The sequence below is a fragment of the Astyanax mexicanus genome, chromosome 14 (assembly GCF_023375975.1).
Source record: "Astyanax mexicanus isolate ESR-SI-001 chromosome 14, AstMex3_surface, whole genome shotgun sequence".
NCBI lineage: Eukaryota > Metazoa > Chordata > Actinopteri > Characiformes > Acestrorhamphidae > Astyanax > Astyanax mexicanus.
The window spans coordinates 317,028-337,341 of NC_064421.1; the positions used below are offsets into that span (position 1 = coordinate 317,028).

A 20,314-nucleotide genomic window follows, 5' to 3' on the forward strand; every position below is an offset into this window, starting at 1 on the left:
GTGTGGTTTAGTTGAGTTAGTGGGTGTGGTTTAGTTTCCAAATCTATTTGGAGCTATAAATACATCAGGCTGAGAGTTAATTTAGTAATTTAGCCCAAAACAATGCAGCTCTCAGGATCTGACACTCATTTTATTATTATTAAAGTTTGTTTAAAATGTTTATCATTATAGTTTTAGTTGATGACATGCAAAAGTAATGGAACTGTATTGGTTAATTGGTTATTTTGAATCCTGAGTGGGTGTGGTTTAGAGTTTTGTATCTCTGTGTTCTATAGTATAAAACACTGTATTGCTTTCTCAGTTTGATGGATGATTGAACAGCAGAGGGTGAGTCTTACATTATTGATCATCCTGTAGAGAACAGGAACACACGATCAATACTGACCCTGATCAATCACACTGATCACTGACCCACTCCCTCTTACTCTCCTCTCTCTCTCTCTCCATTTCTTTTTCTCTCTTTCCCTGTATCTCTATCTTTCTATCTTTTCATTCCCCCTCTTTCTCTCTTTCTCTTTTTCCTTTCCACATTCCCCCTTTCTTCTGTATCTCTCTATATCTCAATCTCTGTGTATATATATATATATATATATATCTCTCTCTCTCTCTGTCTCTCTCTGTCTCTTTCAGAGGAGCTGATGGAGGAGCAGAAGATCCCGGGTGATGATTCTGGTGAGAGCTGCAGTTCTCCTGTCGGTCAGCAGGGGGAGACAGAAACTCTCTCCTCTGATTCCTCACTCAGCCATTCCTCCTCCTCCTCCTCTCTCTCGGCCACGCCCTCTTTAACAGTGAGGGACGGCCCCCCGGCGGGGGGAGGAGCTGAGGAGGATACACTCACACACAGTCCAGCGGAGGAGCTGCCCGGCACACAGCGGCCGGACGGGCCCGGCGTGGAGATGGAGGGCGGGGGGGCGTCTCTGGACACCGGGCAGGACCTGGAGCCGGAGCGGGGGGAGCCGGAGGAGCAGAAGGGTGTAGGAGATCAGGAGAAAGAGCAGGAGGAGGTGGAGGAGGCAGTGGAGGCTCTGGAGCTGGAGGGTGGAGGTGGGCAGCAGGAGCCGCTGGATCTGGAGGTTCCTGAGCTGAGGGTGGAGGAGGAGCCGGAGGAGGAGGAGGGGCACGGCGTGGAGACGCTGGAGAGAATCGACACGCTGGACGACCTCGCCAAACGCATCCAGGTGGAGGAGGTGAGTTTAGCTACGCCCAAAAAACAAAAAGTAGACGTTTCATATATATATATATATACAGCTCTGTAAAAAATAAGAGAGCACTTAAATATGATCAATGGAATATAATGAAGAGGAAGATGGATGATCACAAACCATCAAACCACCAAAATGAACTGCTTGAATTTTTGCACCAGGAGTAAAGCAGCGTAAAGTTATCCAAAAGCAGTGTGTAAGACTGGTGGAGGAGAACATGATGCCAAGATGCATGAAAAAAACTGTGATTAAAAACCAGGGTTATTCCACCAAATATTGATTTCTGAATATTTAGAACCTGAAGTGCTCTCTTAATCTTTTCCATAGCTGTATATATATATATATATTGAAGCCCACCTCAATTTGAGTTGCAGGTAAAAGGAACAGGGGGCTGTATAAGAAAGACACTGGAGACAAATGACAAAATGTCTTTTAATTCTAATAATCAGATAAATATTTGTTCTGTTGTGTAGGACTGTACAAATATTGCTATGCAAGTTTTGTACAGCCCATAAACCTATTGTAACTTTGTAACTTGTGTGAAAAGAGCTATACTATATCCACTTTCATTCAGAATTCAGTTTGTTTGGGCAGAGTTTTAAATACAGTTCATCCAGTCAGGTGTGTGTGTTTATGTGGCAGGTGTTTATGCATGTTAATGATAGGGTAGTGTCCGAATTCACTACTTAGTAAACTAAATAGTCTGTAACTATATAGTGTACAGAGATAACTCTTGCTCTTACCTGATAAGTGCCAGTTTCATCATAGTATTTTTGATTGTCATTGCGACTACACTTGAGGATATTTTCAAAGTTCTTGAAGTGTTGAGTAGTTGTTGCTTCTCATAACCTGGATTAGAACATTACTCAAATATTCACTATTCACTGTATACCTGTAACTCTACCTCTTCACTACTTTACTTTAACTGATGCTCTCAAACACTTTATTAAGAGACAAGAAATTCAAGTAATTAACTCTTGATGAGTTCAGCACAGCTGTTAACTGAAAGCCTGAATTCCAGGAGACTCTACCTCATAAAACTGACTGAGAAAATCCAGCAGAGATGTTCAGAACTGATCATCTGAACAAGAAAATACAAAATATAAAACATATTCTGGTTTGTTTAACACTTTTCTGTTTGCTAAACAATTACATGTTTTTTTCCATATGAGTTTAGTCTACAATACAGAACATTTTAATGTTTAGTTTAATGTATTTCAGAAGTGGTTGCATGTGAATATCTGGTTCTGTTTGGGTCGCTCTGTTGAGTGAGTTGGTCAGTAGCTCAGGGTCAGTGGGGTGGATTCTGGAGTGACCGGGTCCGTGTGGGTCGCTGTGGTTTGTGGCCGCTGGGTCACATGATTAGCATTTTGGCCACAGAGCACAATAGTGGTGAACACGCGGCTGATATTCCCCTGCTCAAAGCTCTTATTGTTACCCAGCTCGGATACGGCGGTCCAGAGTCCAGCGGGTCCTGATTTATTCCACCCTATAGCGTCATCGTTACATCACACACACACACACACACACACACACACACACACACACACACACACACACACACACACATACTCATACCCACACACACACACATACACTCACACACGTCAGCTCCAGTGTTTCCAGTTCAGTAATTATTAAAGGGCTGACCTCATGTGACAAAATGCTTCCAGTACAGAGCTTAGCTTTAGCATTAGCTTTAGCCAGCTTTAGCTAACAAGTAACATAAACTTATAATATAGCACTAGAGTTAGGAGGCTAATGTGGCTACTAAAACTATAAGCCGATACCTCACCAATTAGCACTACAGTTACAAGGCTAATGTAGCTAACAAGTAATAAAAATCTACAACACAACAATTAGCACTGGAGCTACAATGCTAATGTAGCTAGAAGGTGATAAAAACGTATACCACAACAATTAGCACTAGAGCTACGAGGCTAATGTAGCTTACAAGTAATAAGAATTTATACCACAACAAAAGTACTAGAGAGTTATGAGGGTAATGTAGCTAACAGAAAATATAAACTTATACCACAACAATTAGCACTAGAATTACAAGGCTAATTTAGCTAACAAGTAATACAAACTTTTAGCTTAACAATTGGCACTATAGTTACAAGGCTAATGTAGCTAACAAGTAATACAAAGATTTAGCACTAAATTATAAGGCTAATGTAGCTAACAGGTCATTTGTAGCCCATCTGTTAGCACTGGGTATAAGCTTCCATTACCTTGTAGCTTAAATACAAATTACTTCTATTACATGTTAGCTACATTAGCCTCATTCCTACAGCGCTAATTTGCAGGTCTACGTTTTCAAACATTGTTAGCTATTTACCTTTGTAGCTTTAGTGCTAATAGGTTGCTAATGAGGTGGTAGCTAGCTTTTTTAGTCTCATAGCTCCAGCGCTAAGAGTTAAAGTATATGCTTTATTTGCTATTTAGCTACGTTATCCTCATAGGTCCAGCATTAACTGTTGGAGGATAGGATTGCAATGCTATTTAGCTACATTAGCTTTATAGCTCCAGTGCTAACTGTTGAAGTATAGGCTTTTATTAGCTTTTTAGATTCATTAGCTTCATAGCTCCAGTGCTAACTACTGAGGTATAGGATTTATTTGCTTTTTAGTGTCATTAGCTTCATGTCTCCAGTGATAACCCTTGGAGTGTAAGCTTTAGCTGCTTTTTAGCTACATTAGCTTCATAGCTCCAGTGCTAACTGTTGGAGGATAGACTGCGGATAGCTGCTTTGTAAATTCAATACCTTCATAACTCCAGTGCTAACTGTTGGAGGATAGACTGCGGATAGCTGCTTTGTAAATTCAATACCTTCATAGCTCCAGTGCTAACTGTTGGAGGATAGACTGCGGATAGCTGCTTTGTAAATTCAATACCTTCATAACTCCAGTGCTAACTGTTGAAATGTAGGCTTTATTTGCTTTTTAGCTTCATAAGCTTTATTGCTCCAGTGCTAACTGTTGAAGTATAGACATTTATTAGCTTTTTAGCTTATTGTTAATGTATAAGTTTACACTGCTTTTTAGGTATATTAGCCTTACAGCTCTAGTGCTAACTGGTGTGGTGTAAACTTTTAAATTGCTTGTTAGTTAATGCTATATTAAGCTCATAGCTCTAGTACTAATTGTTAAAGTATTAGTGCTAATTGGTGTGGTGTTAACTTTTTACTTGCTTGTTAGTTAACGCTATATTAGCCTCGTAGCTCTAGTGTTAACTGATGGGGTAAAAACTTTAATTGTTTGCTTGCTATTTTAGCCCCAAACCTCTGATTCTAATTGGAGGGATGCTTACTTTCTCGTAGCCTTATTGCTCTAATGCTAACTGGTGGGTTGTAAAATCTTTAATTGGTGGGATCTAAGTTACTTGCTTGCTACTTTAGCTTTGTAGAGCTAAAGCTAACTTGCTAATTGGTGGGGTGTAAAGTGTTTAATTGGTGGGTGTAAACTTTAATTACTTGTTAGTTAACGCTACATTAGCTTCGTGTCTCTTTTTCTATTTAGTGCATTATAAGCTTATATTGCTGGTTAGCTACATTAGCGCTGTAGGCAGTTCCGCTGCAGTGCATTATGGGATGTGTGTGAGTGATGTGTAATGTGTGTAATGGGGGTTTAATGGATGTTTACTGGATCTGATCTCAGTCAGGCTGGAGATGCTGTGGAGCTGAGTAAACGCTGATGATGCTGCAGTCTGCTCTTGTGATGAATGTGGATGTGAGTCACTAGTTGCTTTTTACAGGGACAAATTTAGCCAGATGCTGCTGGTCACCATCATTACTCCCTAACTGCACTGTGCTCTAGTTTCATTAGTACGTGAAGCATGTTAAGGAGGTACTCCAGCAAAAAAATGTTTTTTAATGTAACAAAACAAAAGATTATTCAATGAAATGCATTTAAATTAATGCTTTCAATGAAAAATTAAGAATTTGTAGTGTTATAGTTTTATGTTGCGCGTTTATAACATTTTTGCACTTTATGTTTGTCTGTTGTATTGTTATTCCATGTTGCACCACGGTTCCGGAGAAACGTAATTTATTTTACTGTGTACCTGTAAAAACATCAAATGTATCTACACATAATGTAAAATTGATTTTATTATGAAGTCAGTATATTGTGGTAAGACTGTTATTTCAGTCTCTGTGGTTAAAACACTGCGCTGCTGTTATTCTGGTTTTGGGTATTGATGTTTTGTAATAGCTCACTCTAATTAATTACACACTATTTATTTCCATTAGAGAGTGAGAGTGAGTGGGAGTGATACATTAGTGTAGAGGAGTGTTTAGAGGCTGTGGTGAATAGATGCTTGGTGGTTTCTCTCTCTCAGGGGGGAAATTGATGTTTTTATTTATTTTAGAGGATGAAGCAGCAGGTAGCGCACTGTTTTTAGGGTCAGGACACAAAACTGCCCTCTTATAATAATGTGAAATATTATTATTTATAATCCTGCATAGGCTGAATTATATCTCATTATATTTACTAAAACACAGCTGTGATTTAGCCGTGTGCTTAGCACCTTGCTAATTGGTGGGCTGCAGCATCTAAACCCCACCCACTCAGTTTACAGCAGTTTGTACCGAAGTTATGAGGAGTGTTACAGCAGGAACTGCTTTATGAACGGGGCAACCAATCAGAACAGAGGACATATTTGCATATATCCTGGTTAGTGTGTATAAGTGTTTATGTGATTGTAGTAAAGCGTTAAGTAGAACTGTGATTATCAGATCAATATTATATTACATCAGATCAAATTAGATTAGGCTAGATAAGAATCAGTTAGAACAGATTAGAATAGGTTAGATCAGATCAAATTAAAATAGACTAGATCAGATTAGACTACATTAAATCAGAATAGTGTAAACTAGATTAGATTAGATTAGACTAGTTCAAATCTGAATATTTTTATTTGAATATTTTAATTGGATTTGATTAGACTAAATTAGATATGATTAGATTAGGCTAAATCTGAATATATTTTAAATTAGATTACATTAGATTAGACTGCATACAATCAGATTTGTTTTATTTGGGTTAGATAACATTGGATTAGTTTAGATTAGACTAAATTTAATCAGAATACCTAAAATTAGAAAATTAGAGTAGATTAGACTGCATAATATCGGAATATTTTAAATTAGATTACATTAGATTAGATTGCATAAAATCTAATCAGACTAGATTAAATCAGATTATTTTTAATTGGATTAGAATAAATCAGAATAGATTATATTAGATCAGTTCAGATAAGCTGAGAGTGATCATGTGACTGTGCTGTATTTAGTTTAGCTTCTTCTGATCAATAGATGATCACACGGTGACCTCTGACCTCAGCAGTAAATGTCCAGTCATCCTAATAGCCCCGCCCCCTCGTGCTGCAACAGTGCGACCTCCATGTGACCTTCCTATCCCTGAGAGACTGATGATGTCACAGCATTTCCTGTATTCCCTCTGCGTTATTGATGAGAGCCTCCCCTTGTGTGTGTAGGGTATGTGTATAATGTGTGTGTGTGTGGAGTCTGTAGTTCTGTATAGTGAACGGCTGTAGTTCTGTATAGTGAACGTCTTTAGTTCTGTATAGTGAACATCTTTATTTCTGTATAGTGAACGTCTGTAGTTCTGTATAGTGAACGGCTGTAGTTCTGTATAGTGAACATCTTTATTTCTGTATAGTGAACGGCTGTAGTTCTGTATAGTGAACGGCTGTAGTTCTGTATAGTGAACGGCTGTAGTTCTGTATAGTGAACGTCTTTAGTTCTGTATAGTGAACCGCTGTAGTTCTGTATAGTGAATGTCTTTAGTTCTGTATAGTGAACGACTGTAGTTCTGTATAGTGAACGGCTGTAGTTCTGTATAGTGAACCGCTGTAGTTCTGTATAGTGAATGTCTTTAGTTCTGTATAGTGAACGACTGTAGTTCTGTATAGTGAACGTCTTTAGTTCTGTATAGTGAACGGCTGTAGTTCTGTTTAGTAAACGGCTGTAGTACTGTATAGTAATTGGCTGTAGTTCTGTATAGTGAACGATTGTAGTTCTGTATAGCAAACAGCTGTAGTTTTGTATAGTGAACGACTGTAGTTCTGTATAGTGAACGACTGTAGTTCTGTATAGTGAACAGCTGTAGTTTTGTATAGTGAATGAGTGTAGTTCTGTATAGTGAACGGCTGTAGTTCTGTATAGTTAAAGGCTGTAGTTCTGTATAGTGGACGCCTGTAGTTCTGTATAGTGGACGCCTGTAGTTCTGTATAGTGAACCGCTGTAGTTCTGTATAGTGAACGTCTTTAGTTCTGTATAGTGAACGTCTTTAGTTCTGTATAGTAAACGACTGTAGTTCTGTATAGTGAACGTCTTTAGTTCTGTATAGTAATTGGCTGTAGTTCTGTATAGTGAACGACTGTAGTTCTGTATAGTAAACGGCTGTAGTTCTGTATAGTGAACGGCTGTAGTTCTGTTTATTAAACGGCTGTAGTTCTGTATAGTGAACGTCTTTAGTTCTGTATATTGAACGGCTGTAGTTCTGTATAGTGAACGTCTTTAGTTCTGTATAGTGAACGTCTTTAGTTCTGTATAGTAAACGACTGTAGTTCTGTATAGTGAACGTCTTTAGTTCTGTATAGTGAACGGCTGTAGTTCTGTATAGTTAACGGCTGTAGTTCTGTATAGTGGACGCCTGTAGTTCTGTATAGTTAACGGCTGTAGTTCTGTATGGTGAACGGCTGTAGTTCTGTATAGTAAACGGCTGTAGTTCTGTATAGTGAATGACTGTAGTTCTGTATAGTGAACAGCTGTAGTTTTGTATAGTGAACGGCTGTAGTTCTGTTTAGTAAACGGCTGTAGTACTGTATAGTAATTGGCTGTAGTTCTGTATAGTGAACGACTGTAGTTCTGTATAGTAAACAGCTATAGTTCTGTATAGTGAACGGCTGTAGTTCTGTTTATTAAACGGCTGTAGTTCTGTATAGTGAACGTCTTTAGTTCTGTATATTGAACGGCTGTAGTTCTGTATAGTGAACGTCTTTAGTTCTGTATATTGAACGGCTGTAGTTCTGTATAGTACAAATTCACTATACAGAACTATATCACTATATCACTATATCGAACTATAGTGTTTCTAGTATATAGTGTTTGTGTTTTCCAGAGCCAGGCTGTGCTGTATGAAATATGTGTGTGTGTGTGTGTGTGTGTGAGAGAGAGATATATGTAAAGCATGGTGAAGTATTAAACAGTAGTGTGTATTATAGTGAATGTGGGGTTTAGGTGTAGCTGATGGTGTTTGGGAGTCTCTGTGCTCAGATTAGCAGTAGGTGGGCATGGTCTTGGGGGTGTGAGTAGAACAGAAGGTGATCAGGAGGTGAAATATTGTGAATATTGATCTCAGTGATCACAGGGAATATCAATATTATCCCTTAATTTTTTAATATTTTATATTAAATTATAATATACAGTTTATATACATATTGTTTTATGTTGATGTTTATAAATGTATATTGTATATAAATGTGTGTGTGTGTGTGTGTTTTATAGATTGCTCCAGCTGCTGGTTTAGTTTCTATCCTGAAGAGGAGAGTCTCTCAGGAGGGAACAGCAGGTTCCTCCACCCCCGTCCCCAAACCCAGCAAACGCAAAGTCCGATTCAGAGTCCCGGACGACGGCCTGGACCACGGTGCACTATTCACACTACACACACTATACACAATAAACACACTATACACACAACACTATGCACACTATTAAAACTATACACACTATACACACTATTTACACTATACACACTATTTACACTATACACACTATACACACTACACACACTATACACACTGTTAACACTATACACACTATACACACTATACACACTGTTAACACTATACACAATAAACACACTATACACACAACACTATGCACACTATTAAAACTATACACACTATACACACTACAGTATACTCACTATACACACTATTTACACTATACACACTATACACACTACACACACTATACACACTATTTACACTATACACACTATACACACTACACACACTATACACACTGTTAACACTATACACACTACACACACTATACACACTGTTAACACTATACACACTATACACACTGTTAACACTATACACACTATACACACTATACACACTGTTAACACTATACACACTATACACACTGTTAACACTATACACACTGTACACACTACAGTATACACACTATACACACTATTTACACTATACACACTATTCACAGTATACACACTATACACACTATGCACACTGTTAACACTATACACACTATACACACTGTTAACACTATACACACTGTTAACACTATACACACTATACACACTACAGTATACACACTATACACACTATTTACACTATACACACTATTCACAGTATACACACTATACACACTATACACACTGTTAACACTATACACTATACACACTGTTAACACTATACACACTATACACAATAAACATACTATACACACAACACTATACACACTATTAACACTATACACACTATTCAAACAATACACACTGTATACACTATACACACTATTAACACTATACACACTATTCAAACTATACACACTGTATACACTATTTACACTATACACACTGTATACACTATTTACACTATACACACTATTAACACTATACACACTATTCAAACAATACACACTGTATACACTATATACACTATACACACTATACACATTATACACACTATTTACACTATATACATTATTCAAACAATACACACTGTATACACTATTTACACTATACACACTATACACACTATTAACACTATACACACTATTCAAACAATACACACTGTATACACTATTTACACTATACACACTATACACATTATACACACTATACACATTATTCAAACAATACACACTATTAACACTATACACACTATTCAAACTATACACACTTTACACACTATACACACTATTAACACTATACACACTATTCAAACAATACACACTGTATACACTATTTACACTATACACACTATTCACACTATACACACTATACACACTATTAACACTATACACACTATTAACACTATACACAATATTCAAACAATGCACACTGTATACACTATTTACACTATACACACTATTAACACTATTAACACTATACACACTATTAACACTATACACACTATTCAAACAATTCACACTGTATACACTATTTACACTATACACACTATACACACTATTCACACTATTTACACTATACACACCATTAACACTATACACTATTCAAACAATACACACTGTATACACTATTTACACTATACACACTATTCACACTATTTACACTATACACACTATTCAAACAATACACACTGTATACACTATTTACACTATACACACTATACACACCATTAACACTATACACACTATACACACCATTAACACTATACAGACTGTACACACTATTAACACTATTAACACTATACACACCATTAACACTATACACACTATACACACCATTAACACTATACACACTATACACACCATTAACACTATACAGACTGTACACACTATTAACACTATTAACACTATACACACCATTAACACTATACACACTATACACACCATTAACACTATACACACTATACACACCATTAACACTATACAGACTATACACACTATACACACTATTAACACTATACAGTTAAATCCATATGTTCTTTATTTAAATAAACACAGTCTGTAACTCCTGTCTGTTCTACTCCACATGCAGATGAGGTGGGCGGAGACTCGTGGTTGCTCCTCCTCCTGCTGTGCCTGGCCACCGTGGTGATCAGCGTGGGCGGGACCGCACTATACTGCACGTTTGGCGACGCCCAGTCCAGCGTGTGCACGGACTTCTCCCACAACATGGACTTTTACGTGGGTCAGGTTCAGCGCGGCGTCGACGAGCTGCGGCTCTGGCTGAACCACGGGTCCTAACCGGAGACGCCGACGCCTCCTCGGATACAGGTACCGCCCACAGTACTCACTACAGTACTCATTACATTACTCATTACAGTACTCATTACATTACTCACTACAGTACTCGCTACAGTACTTACTACAACATATTACAACGCCTCCCTGGATACAGGTACCGCCCACAATACTCACTACAGTACTCACTACAGTACTCATTACAGAACTCACTACAATATATTACAACGCCTCCCCGGATACAGGTACCGCCCACAGTACTCGATACGGTACTCGCTACAGTACTCATTACAGTACTCACTACAATACATTACAACGCCTCCCCGGATACAGGTACTGCCCACAGTACTCACTACAGTACTCATTATAGTACTTACTACAATACATAAGAACGCCTCCCTGGATACAAGTACCGCCCCACAGTACTCACTACAGTACTCATTACATTACTCATTACAATACATTACAACGCCTCCCTGGATACAGGTACCGCCCCGCAGTACTTGATACGGTACTCACTACAGTACTCATTACAGTACTCACTACAATACATTACAACGCCTCCCCGGATACAGGTACCGCCCACAGTACTCACTACAGTACTCATTACAGTACTTACTACAATACATAAGAACGCCTCCCTGGATACAGGTACCGCCCACAGTACTCACTACAGTACTCATTACAGTACTCATTACAGTACTTACTACAATACCCTAAGAACGCCTCCCTGGATACAGGTACCGCCCCACAGTACTTGATACGGTACTCACTACAGTACTCATTACAGTACTCATTACATTACTCACTACATACTTATTACAGTACTCATTAAAGTACTTGCTAGACATTACATTACTCACTTCATAAATTACTCACTCTTTCTTTCATCTGTTTTTTTTTCTCAGCTGACTCCGCCCCCTAAATGTGGGCGTGCCGCTCGCCAAACTCCAGGCTGAACGTTACATCGCAGTGCTAAACGTGTGACATCACAGCGGCTTCTGGGTCTGTCTGAGCCACTTCCTGTGCCCTTATACGGCGAGACGCTGCATTCTGCACACCACCGGACCCTGCGAGTGCGCCGCGAGCGGATCCGGACAGAACACATACACACACACACCGGTTCTCGAGGAGCAGGAACCTCCCGGCCGGCGTAGCTCAGTGTTTACTGCCGTCAACTTCACCTCATGTACAGAGACTACGACTTTTTAGCGTCTTAATTACAGAGTCTTAACCCCAACCGCTTCCCCCCGTCCTCACAGCTACCGACACCGCACACTACAGAACCACCAACCACGCCACGGGTTCTCCACTGGTACCGGGATCAGACTGCATTATGGGTCTCTTATTATTAATTCTTAAAAAAAAGACAAAATTTAAACTTGCTTTTGAATGGTTAGCTTTTATTATGAAAGGCATCATGCTGCGCTTCTGATGGTGCGCTTTTATTATGAAAGGTATCTAATACGGCGCTTCTGATGGGGAGTATATATTTTAAAATGTATACTTAAATATTGGAGCATATCGGACAAAACGTTTATTTTAGCATGCTCTTAAAAAAGAGGCATCAGAAGTGCCTCATTAATAAGACATATATACGGTGCAGTGTCAGTGTTGCCTTTCAAAAAATACATTTTTCAAATAAAAAAAAAATATATACATTTAGAATTAGTGAAAGTGGCATTTTTTATATATGTATATAAATTTGATTGCTGCATTTGCTCAGGGAAACAAACACATTCATCAGATTTTGATAATATAACTGTTAAACAAAGAAAGTTATATTTAATTTCCTGCACCTGCAAGTTTTATTCCTATCTGACTGTTCAGACTGAGTTGCAATTCTGACATCAGATATGCATCAGATTTCTATACCACATACAGCACCAGTAAAAAGTTTGGACACACCTTAAATTCAGTGTTTTTATATTATTTTTAAATGTTCTGCATCGTAGTCCTCAATTGCAGTCGCAAAGACTGCCAAAAACGTTATAATGATGAAACTGGCACTCATCAGGACCGCCCCAGGAGAGGATAGAAGAGCCAGAGTTTCCTCTGTTGTACAGGATAAGTTTATCAGAGTTACCAAAACAAAAATAAATAAATAAATAAATAAAAACTTTTTTTTTTTTTTGTTTTTTGTTTTTTGGATTTGGTTCACTTTTAACTGCTGTGTGAACTGAACCTTATTGGCTCACTTTTCAAACTTTTTCAGTTCCACCTTAAACAATTCTTGTCGCTGTACAGAATTTAAGGTGGAATTATATATTTAAGTAAAGATCAACTAAAGTGGAGGAGTGGAATTTACTCTGATCTATTAAATACAAATGAGGAATTGAGTGCCCCCTCATGGACAGCTGTACACATGCATTTCTGGACAAGCTGTGAGCTCCAGAAGCAGCGTGTGTATTGGGCAGGGCATGTGAAGTAAAATTTTACAGGATTTTACACTGTAAAACTTTGCAGCTCCTCCGAACTTCCACAGTTCAGTTTTAGCGATTCGACCCGGTGTATAAAACTAAACATTCAGAACTCAGTCATGAAGGTTAAAGGTCTGACCTGGAAACCAGTTGAGAACCCCTGCAGCGCTCCATCATCAGTACTGGTTTATATTTTAAAGACTGGTTTATTCGTGTAAAATGAGGAATGTTTTAATGTAAACAGGTACGAAACTTTTTCAGTATCATCTGCTCAGGCATGTTACAGTGAACGTATTGTATGGTCTGAGGAACACCGTTCTTGCCTCGTTATGGAGCTTCTTTTCATATTGTCTTATTTTACGTTGTTTATTTTTTTGGTAACGTATCTCAAAAAAGTGCTTTTAGATATACACTCACTGACAAAAACTATAACACCAAAGTAAGAAGTGGATAGCTGAATATAGTGAAACTTTATCTGTGTAAATAAAATAGTGATATATTAGTGATTTTACAATATTAGAGTAAATTAATTAAGAAGTTTATTGGGTAAAACTGCTTAAAACAGTTGAAATTATCTATCTGCCTACCTACCTGCGTACCTACCTACCTACACACCTACCTACTCACCTAACAACCCACCCAACTACCTGCATACCTAACTACCTACCCACTTACCTACCTGTGTGCGTACCTACCTATATACCTACCCACCTAACTACCTACATAACTACCTACCCACCTACTTACCCACCTACCTACTCACCTAACAACCCACCTACGTACCTACCCACCTAACTACCTACATAACTACCTACCCACCTACTTACACACCTACCTACTCACCTAACAACCCACCTACGTACCTACCCACCCAACTACCTGCATACCTAACTACCTACCCACTTACCTACCTGTGTGCGTACCTACCTATATACCTACCCACCTAACTACCTACATAACTACCTACCCACCTACTTACCCACCTACCTACTCACCTAACAACCCACCTACGTACCTACCCACCTAACTACCTGCATACCTAACTACCTACCCACCTACCTACCTATCTATCTTCCTACCCACCTACATGCGTACCTACCTACCTCACTACCTACTTACATACCTAGGTTACCCACCTGCGTACGTAGGTGGGTAAGCAGGTCGGTATGAAGGTAGGTAGGTGAGTAGGTAGATGGGTAGGTAAGTAGTTACTTACCTACCTACCCACCAACCTATCTACCTGCCTACCTGCATACCTACCTTCCCTCAGGCAGTGGGGGAAGCGCTATTACGCCCTCTTGTGGTGTTTAATCAGATGACACCTGTAATCATTTACATATCTACCTGAGGGATAATCAAATTCCCAGTTTAGCAGCATTTTGGAGTGTTATTTTATTTAGTCAGTGAGTGTATTTTCTCTTTCCAAGCACAACGTCTGCGTGACCTTCTACAGAAATGCAGGTATTTGTCTTAAATTTATCAAACCAAAACCTTTACAGATTTACCCCAGATTAGCTCAGCTAATCTATTAATGTTAAATTTATTATAAGTTTATATATATATATATATATATATATATACATTTGTGTTAAGAGAACAGCGAAATCATTTGATTACTTTTATTAAAACTGATTATAATTATTTTATCCTTTAATTTATGCTCGTCCTCTGGCCGGATCAGACGACAGAGTTTCAGTATTTATTTAGTGTAGAAGTTACAGGTTAAATATAATTTAAATCTGAATTAAATCGTTAAATCTGAACGCGCATGTCCTCTCTGTCTTCATGCCTGGACGTGATGTGGGAACTCGTATCTACGTGATTTCTCTGTAACGTTACTTCTGTAGAGCGATTAACCCTTTCCAGGCCCCGCCCACTAAGGTGTTCTTCCATAGCAACAGTTGCTTGGTAATAAAAACATCAGTAAAAAAATCCTATTCAACCTTAACGAAAGACTGTAGCTCCGCCCCCTTAGTGTATATATAACAATATCTACATTTAGAGTGTTAATAATGTTTATTCACCCTAACGAGACTGTAGCTCCACCCACCTCCACCGTAATGTACTGTATATCACAATACCTACATTTAGAGTGTTAAATTAATATTCACTTACATTTCTAATTACTCTTGTTGTGTGTTAAATATTTATATTTCTACCTAAATGTGTTTTAGGTATAAATACTTTATTTGTATCAGTAGTTTTAACAGCATTACCACATCTGTTAGCGTAAATACATTCATCTTATGATAAAGTAATGAAGGCTATCACACTACCATAGCTAATTAGCAACGTTACTGTCGCTAACAGGTTAACAACACTTAACTACAACTTTTTATATTAACTTAATTCATGCTACAACAGCTAGTAATGTTATATAAACTATATAACATTACTGAGTTAGCTAGCTTAGTGACATTAATAAATATGTTGCAGAAACATATGCTATGCTACAGTAGCTAACTCCCTGTGTTGACTACTGTGCTAATGTGGCTAGTTAGCAACGTTATTACGTACACATGATTTTTACTAATGTTAATGCTACAGCGGCTAGCGATGTAGACTAAGGTGCTAAAACTTTAGCATCACACTATTTCTACACATTTATGCTATAGTAGCTAACTAGCTGTGTAGACTACTGTGCTAAATTGGCTAGCTAGCAACATTAACACATACGTTACTCTGTTTTCATCCATATGCTACAGTAGCTATTTATCCAGTGCTAAAATAGCCACTTAGCCACATTAGCTCATATATATACATTATATATTATAATATACATTATAATATATTCACTCATATTAGTACTGTTAGGTAGTGATGTAGATTAAAGTTCTAAATTGGCTAGTTAGCAACCATAGCCAATAGACATTAGACTAATGCTATCCACATTAATGCTATAGTTGATAGCTGTGTAGACTGCTGTGCTAAATTGGCTAGCTAGCAACATTACAATATATACACTCATATTAATTAATTTATAGCGGGGAGTTATGTAGATTTAAATTCTATATTGGCTAGTTAGCAACATTAGCACATAAACATTACACTATTTTTATCCATATTTATGCTACAGTAGCACTTTATCTAGACTAAAGTGCTACAAGGGCTAGTTAGCATCATTAGCATGTCCACATTACACTAATTTCACCCAAACTACTTGTACAGTAGCTAGCTATGTAGACCACAATGCTAAATTAGCCACATTAGCACATACACATTGCACTATTTTCACTCAGATTAATGCTATAGTAGCTAGCTGTGTAGAATATGCTAGAAGATGCTAAATTGGCTAGTTAGCAACATTATCATGTCCACATTACACTATTTGTACCCATATTTATGCTATAGTAGCTAACTAGCTGTGTGGAGTACTGTGCTAAATTGGCTTGCTAGCACATACATATTGAATTATTTTACCCACATTAATGCTACATAACATTACTGAGTTAGCTAGCAACACTAATAAATATATTGCAGAAACATATGCTATGCTATAGTAGCTAAGCTAGCTGTGTAGACTACTGTGCTAAATTAGCCACATTAGCACATAAACATTACAATATTATCACTCATATCAATACTATAGCAGGTAGTGATGTAGACTAAAGTTTTATATTGGCTAGTTAGCCACATTAGCACATACATATTACACTATTTGACCCATATTTATGTTATAGAACCTATTTATCTAAAGTGCTAAATTGGCTGGTTAGCAACATTAAGACATACATATACTGTATTACTATATACATATTGATGTTACGTAACATTACTGAGTTAGCTAACAACACTAATAAATATATTGCAGAAACATGTGTTATGCTATGGTAGCTAGCTATGTATATATGTATATATAGTGCTAAATTAGCCACATTAGTACATCTACATTGCACTGATTTAATCCATATTAATATGGGTTTGTGAACTCTGGTGCTAAATTAGCATTGAAACAGCTAAAGCTAATGAACTCAAATGTTTATCTATTAAAACCTCAATTATTTATCATATAAAAAACATGATCTGTGTAAAATTCTATACAAACATTAATAAGAAACATGTTTAGAAATGAATAACACTCTAAATACAGATATTGTAAATGGTTTTATAGTTTTTTATTTGGGTTATTTGGGATTTTTTTAGCGTGTTAGCTGGGAAGGAGCTGATGGGTGCGTGGGCCGGAACTCAGACAGAGAAAATCTTTTTTATTTTTATTACAGAAAGAAAAAAAGGAATAGTAAAGTGCATATCTGGTGATAGAGTTTTTTTTAATGAATTTTAATTTTTGTGTATATATGGCGTAAAGACAGATGTATTTGCATACTGTAAATGTTTGTTTTGTCTCGGGGAACGTTTGAAGGGAAATGCAATGAAATCGTCTATAAACTCAGATCTGATTCTTGTTGAATAAATTTTACTGTTCAGACTCCCGGTTTGTACTTCTTTATACTGTGAGCTTTAATTTATCATATTTTATAAAATAATATTTTCATTACTTCTACATATTAATAAATGTATAAATATGCCTTGCATAACTAAACACTTTGAAGGCTGATTAGCTGTTTTGTATTGTGTCTCATTAAAAAAAGCATTGTGGGCTGAAACACTCTTTATATCTTCAGCATTAGTGGGCAGGGCTAAACTGCTGTAGGCGAAGTGGGTGGGGCTTACATTTTGTCGTTTTTTTTTTTTAAGTTAAATAAAAAAAGGACTGTTAAAACAATAACTCAGCCAATGGGTCAATTTTAAAATAAAGTATAAAGTTATTCCTGCTGGGAATCTATTTAAAGATACTTTAAAAAAATGTAGAAATTGTTTTCTGCTTTCTTTGTGAAACTAAAACCATAACGTTTTACAATTTTAATGTAAAAATGCCTTAATGAATTAATGTGCGACTGACAGGATTAGCTAAAGCTGTCTGGTTATAGTACTTTAATACTTTGGCATGGTTGTTCTAGCATGAAAAGCCAATTTACAAAAGTTAACACTAGAAAATGACACTTTTTCATTTTAAAACCTTTTTTTAATATAGAGTACAATAATATGGGTAGTCATATAAAGTCTTATATAGATTTACCAGTATAGGCCATCTGAAACCAGTAAACAACAGAAACTGGTATTGAAATTAACTTGAGATGCAAAAATTACACATCAACATCTCACAATTACACTTATTAAAACAGTTTATAAAATATTGAACCAGTATTTATTGTTAATGCAATACAGATTAGAATAACACCTTTTAATTAAACAAGCAGTTTCAGTTTTATTCATTTTTAAGTTTTAAAATAAAACACTCAGTTCTGGGTCAAAGTATCTGTGTGAGAGTACCTCTTATCTCCAGACTGCTGGGTTATAGGTTATTGATATATGCTGGGTCAGATTAGATAGATAGATAGATAGATAGGTAGATAGATAGATAGATAGATAGATAGATAGATAGATAGATAGATAGATAGGTAGATAGGTAGATAGATAGATAGATAGATAGATAGATAGATAGATAGATAGATAGATAGAAAACAATTGAATATGTTGAAAATTATACTGTTTTATATATATATATATATATATATATATATATATATATATATATATATATATATATATATATATATATATATATTATGTTTTTTATATATATATTATATTATTATTTTTGGAATACTCTGCCTTTTGGTGTCTCATAACTGAAAAAAGAGAAAATCTAGCTAATATTAAAACATTTCAGTTGTAATCTTATGATTAATTTAATACATTTGTACAATTAATACTAATTATAAAATAACATTTCATATTTATTTATTTTTAATAAATGTATTTTTAATACATTTATTCTATCTATCTATCTATCTATCTATCTATCTATCTATCTATCTATCTATCTATCTATTCTATTCTATTCTATTCTATTCTATTCTATTCTATTAAATTGGAAAAGTCGGGCACTAGGACCAAGCGGGAAACGGCCGCTCAAGCTTAGGCCAGATACCGCCCACAAGCTCATTCATTGGCTCTGCCGTTTCTTGCTATCGTGTGATTGGTTGTCCCCGCTGTCACTCCACGTGATTGTAAACAGCAGCATTACATAGATGGGACTCAGCGGGCAGGAGTTCATGTTCATCCATCCAGGAAAATTAATATAATAATATTTAATATAATGATAAAATAATATAATAATGTAATATTATAATCTGCTACTGTAAACTTTAACATGCTGGGCGTTTGTTAAGCTAGATAGATTAATATCAGCGCTTTAATTTACATTAACATTAGAATGTGTGTGTGTTTGGTAATGAGGTAATTAGGGATCAGCCAGGTGGTGGAGATGCGGTTAAAGAGTGGAGGAAAGCTAAAAGCAAAATTCCCTAATATAAATTATTATATAGAGATTTTATAAACCATTTTGAATGTTCTAACATAGACTGGTTTAACTCTTCAGGTAAACAAATTTATAATCAAATATGTAACGAAGTTTATGGGAATGAAATTAACTTCTTTTTAGTGATGAAAATAATGTGTGTGTTTAAAACCTGTTTACTGTAAATCTGACTGAAAAAATGAGAAATAACTCTTGGTTAAGTGCCAATTAGAAAATCATCTGTGAGAGCTGTTGTTAAATGGAGCTGCTTTGTTAAAACGGTACATTTTCTAATTTCTAATTTTCTAGATTATTTTCTAACGGATTGTTATAGAACCTGTGAAGT

The 20,314-nt window shown here is 36.5% G+C and overlaps 1 protein-coding gene across 1 annotated transcript in view; it reads left to right on the forward strand.

The window, feature by feature from the left end:
* The window catches only part of cnsta (consortin, connexin sorting protein a), a 32,025-nt gene extending 18,718 nt beyond the window's left edge, over positions 1 to 13,307 (forward strand). The window contains exons 10-13 of the mRNA XM_049463481.1: positions 631 to 1,187; positions 8,737 to 8,875; positions 10,982 to 11,220; positions 12,096 to 13,307. Coding sequence (XP_049319438.1) covers positions 631 to 1,187; positions 8,737 to 8,875; positions 10,982 to 11,190 — 905 coding nt within the window. The 3' untranslated portion in view covers positions 11,191 to 11,220; positions 12,096 to 13,307. The remainder of the gene's footprint in view (positions 1 to 630; positions 1,188 to 8,736; positions 8,876 to 10,981; positions 11,221 to 12,095) is intronic.
* Positions 13,308 to 20,314: the final 7,007 nt, after the last annotated feature.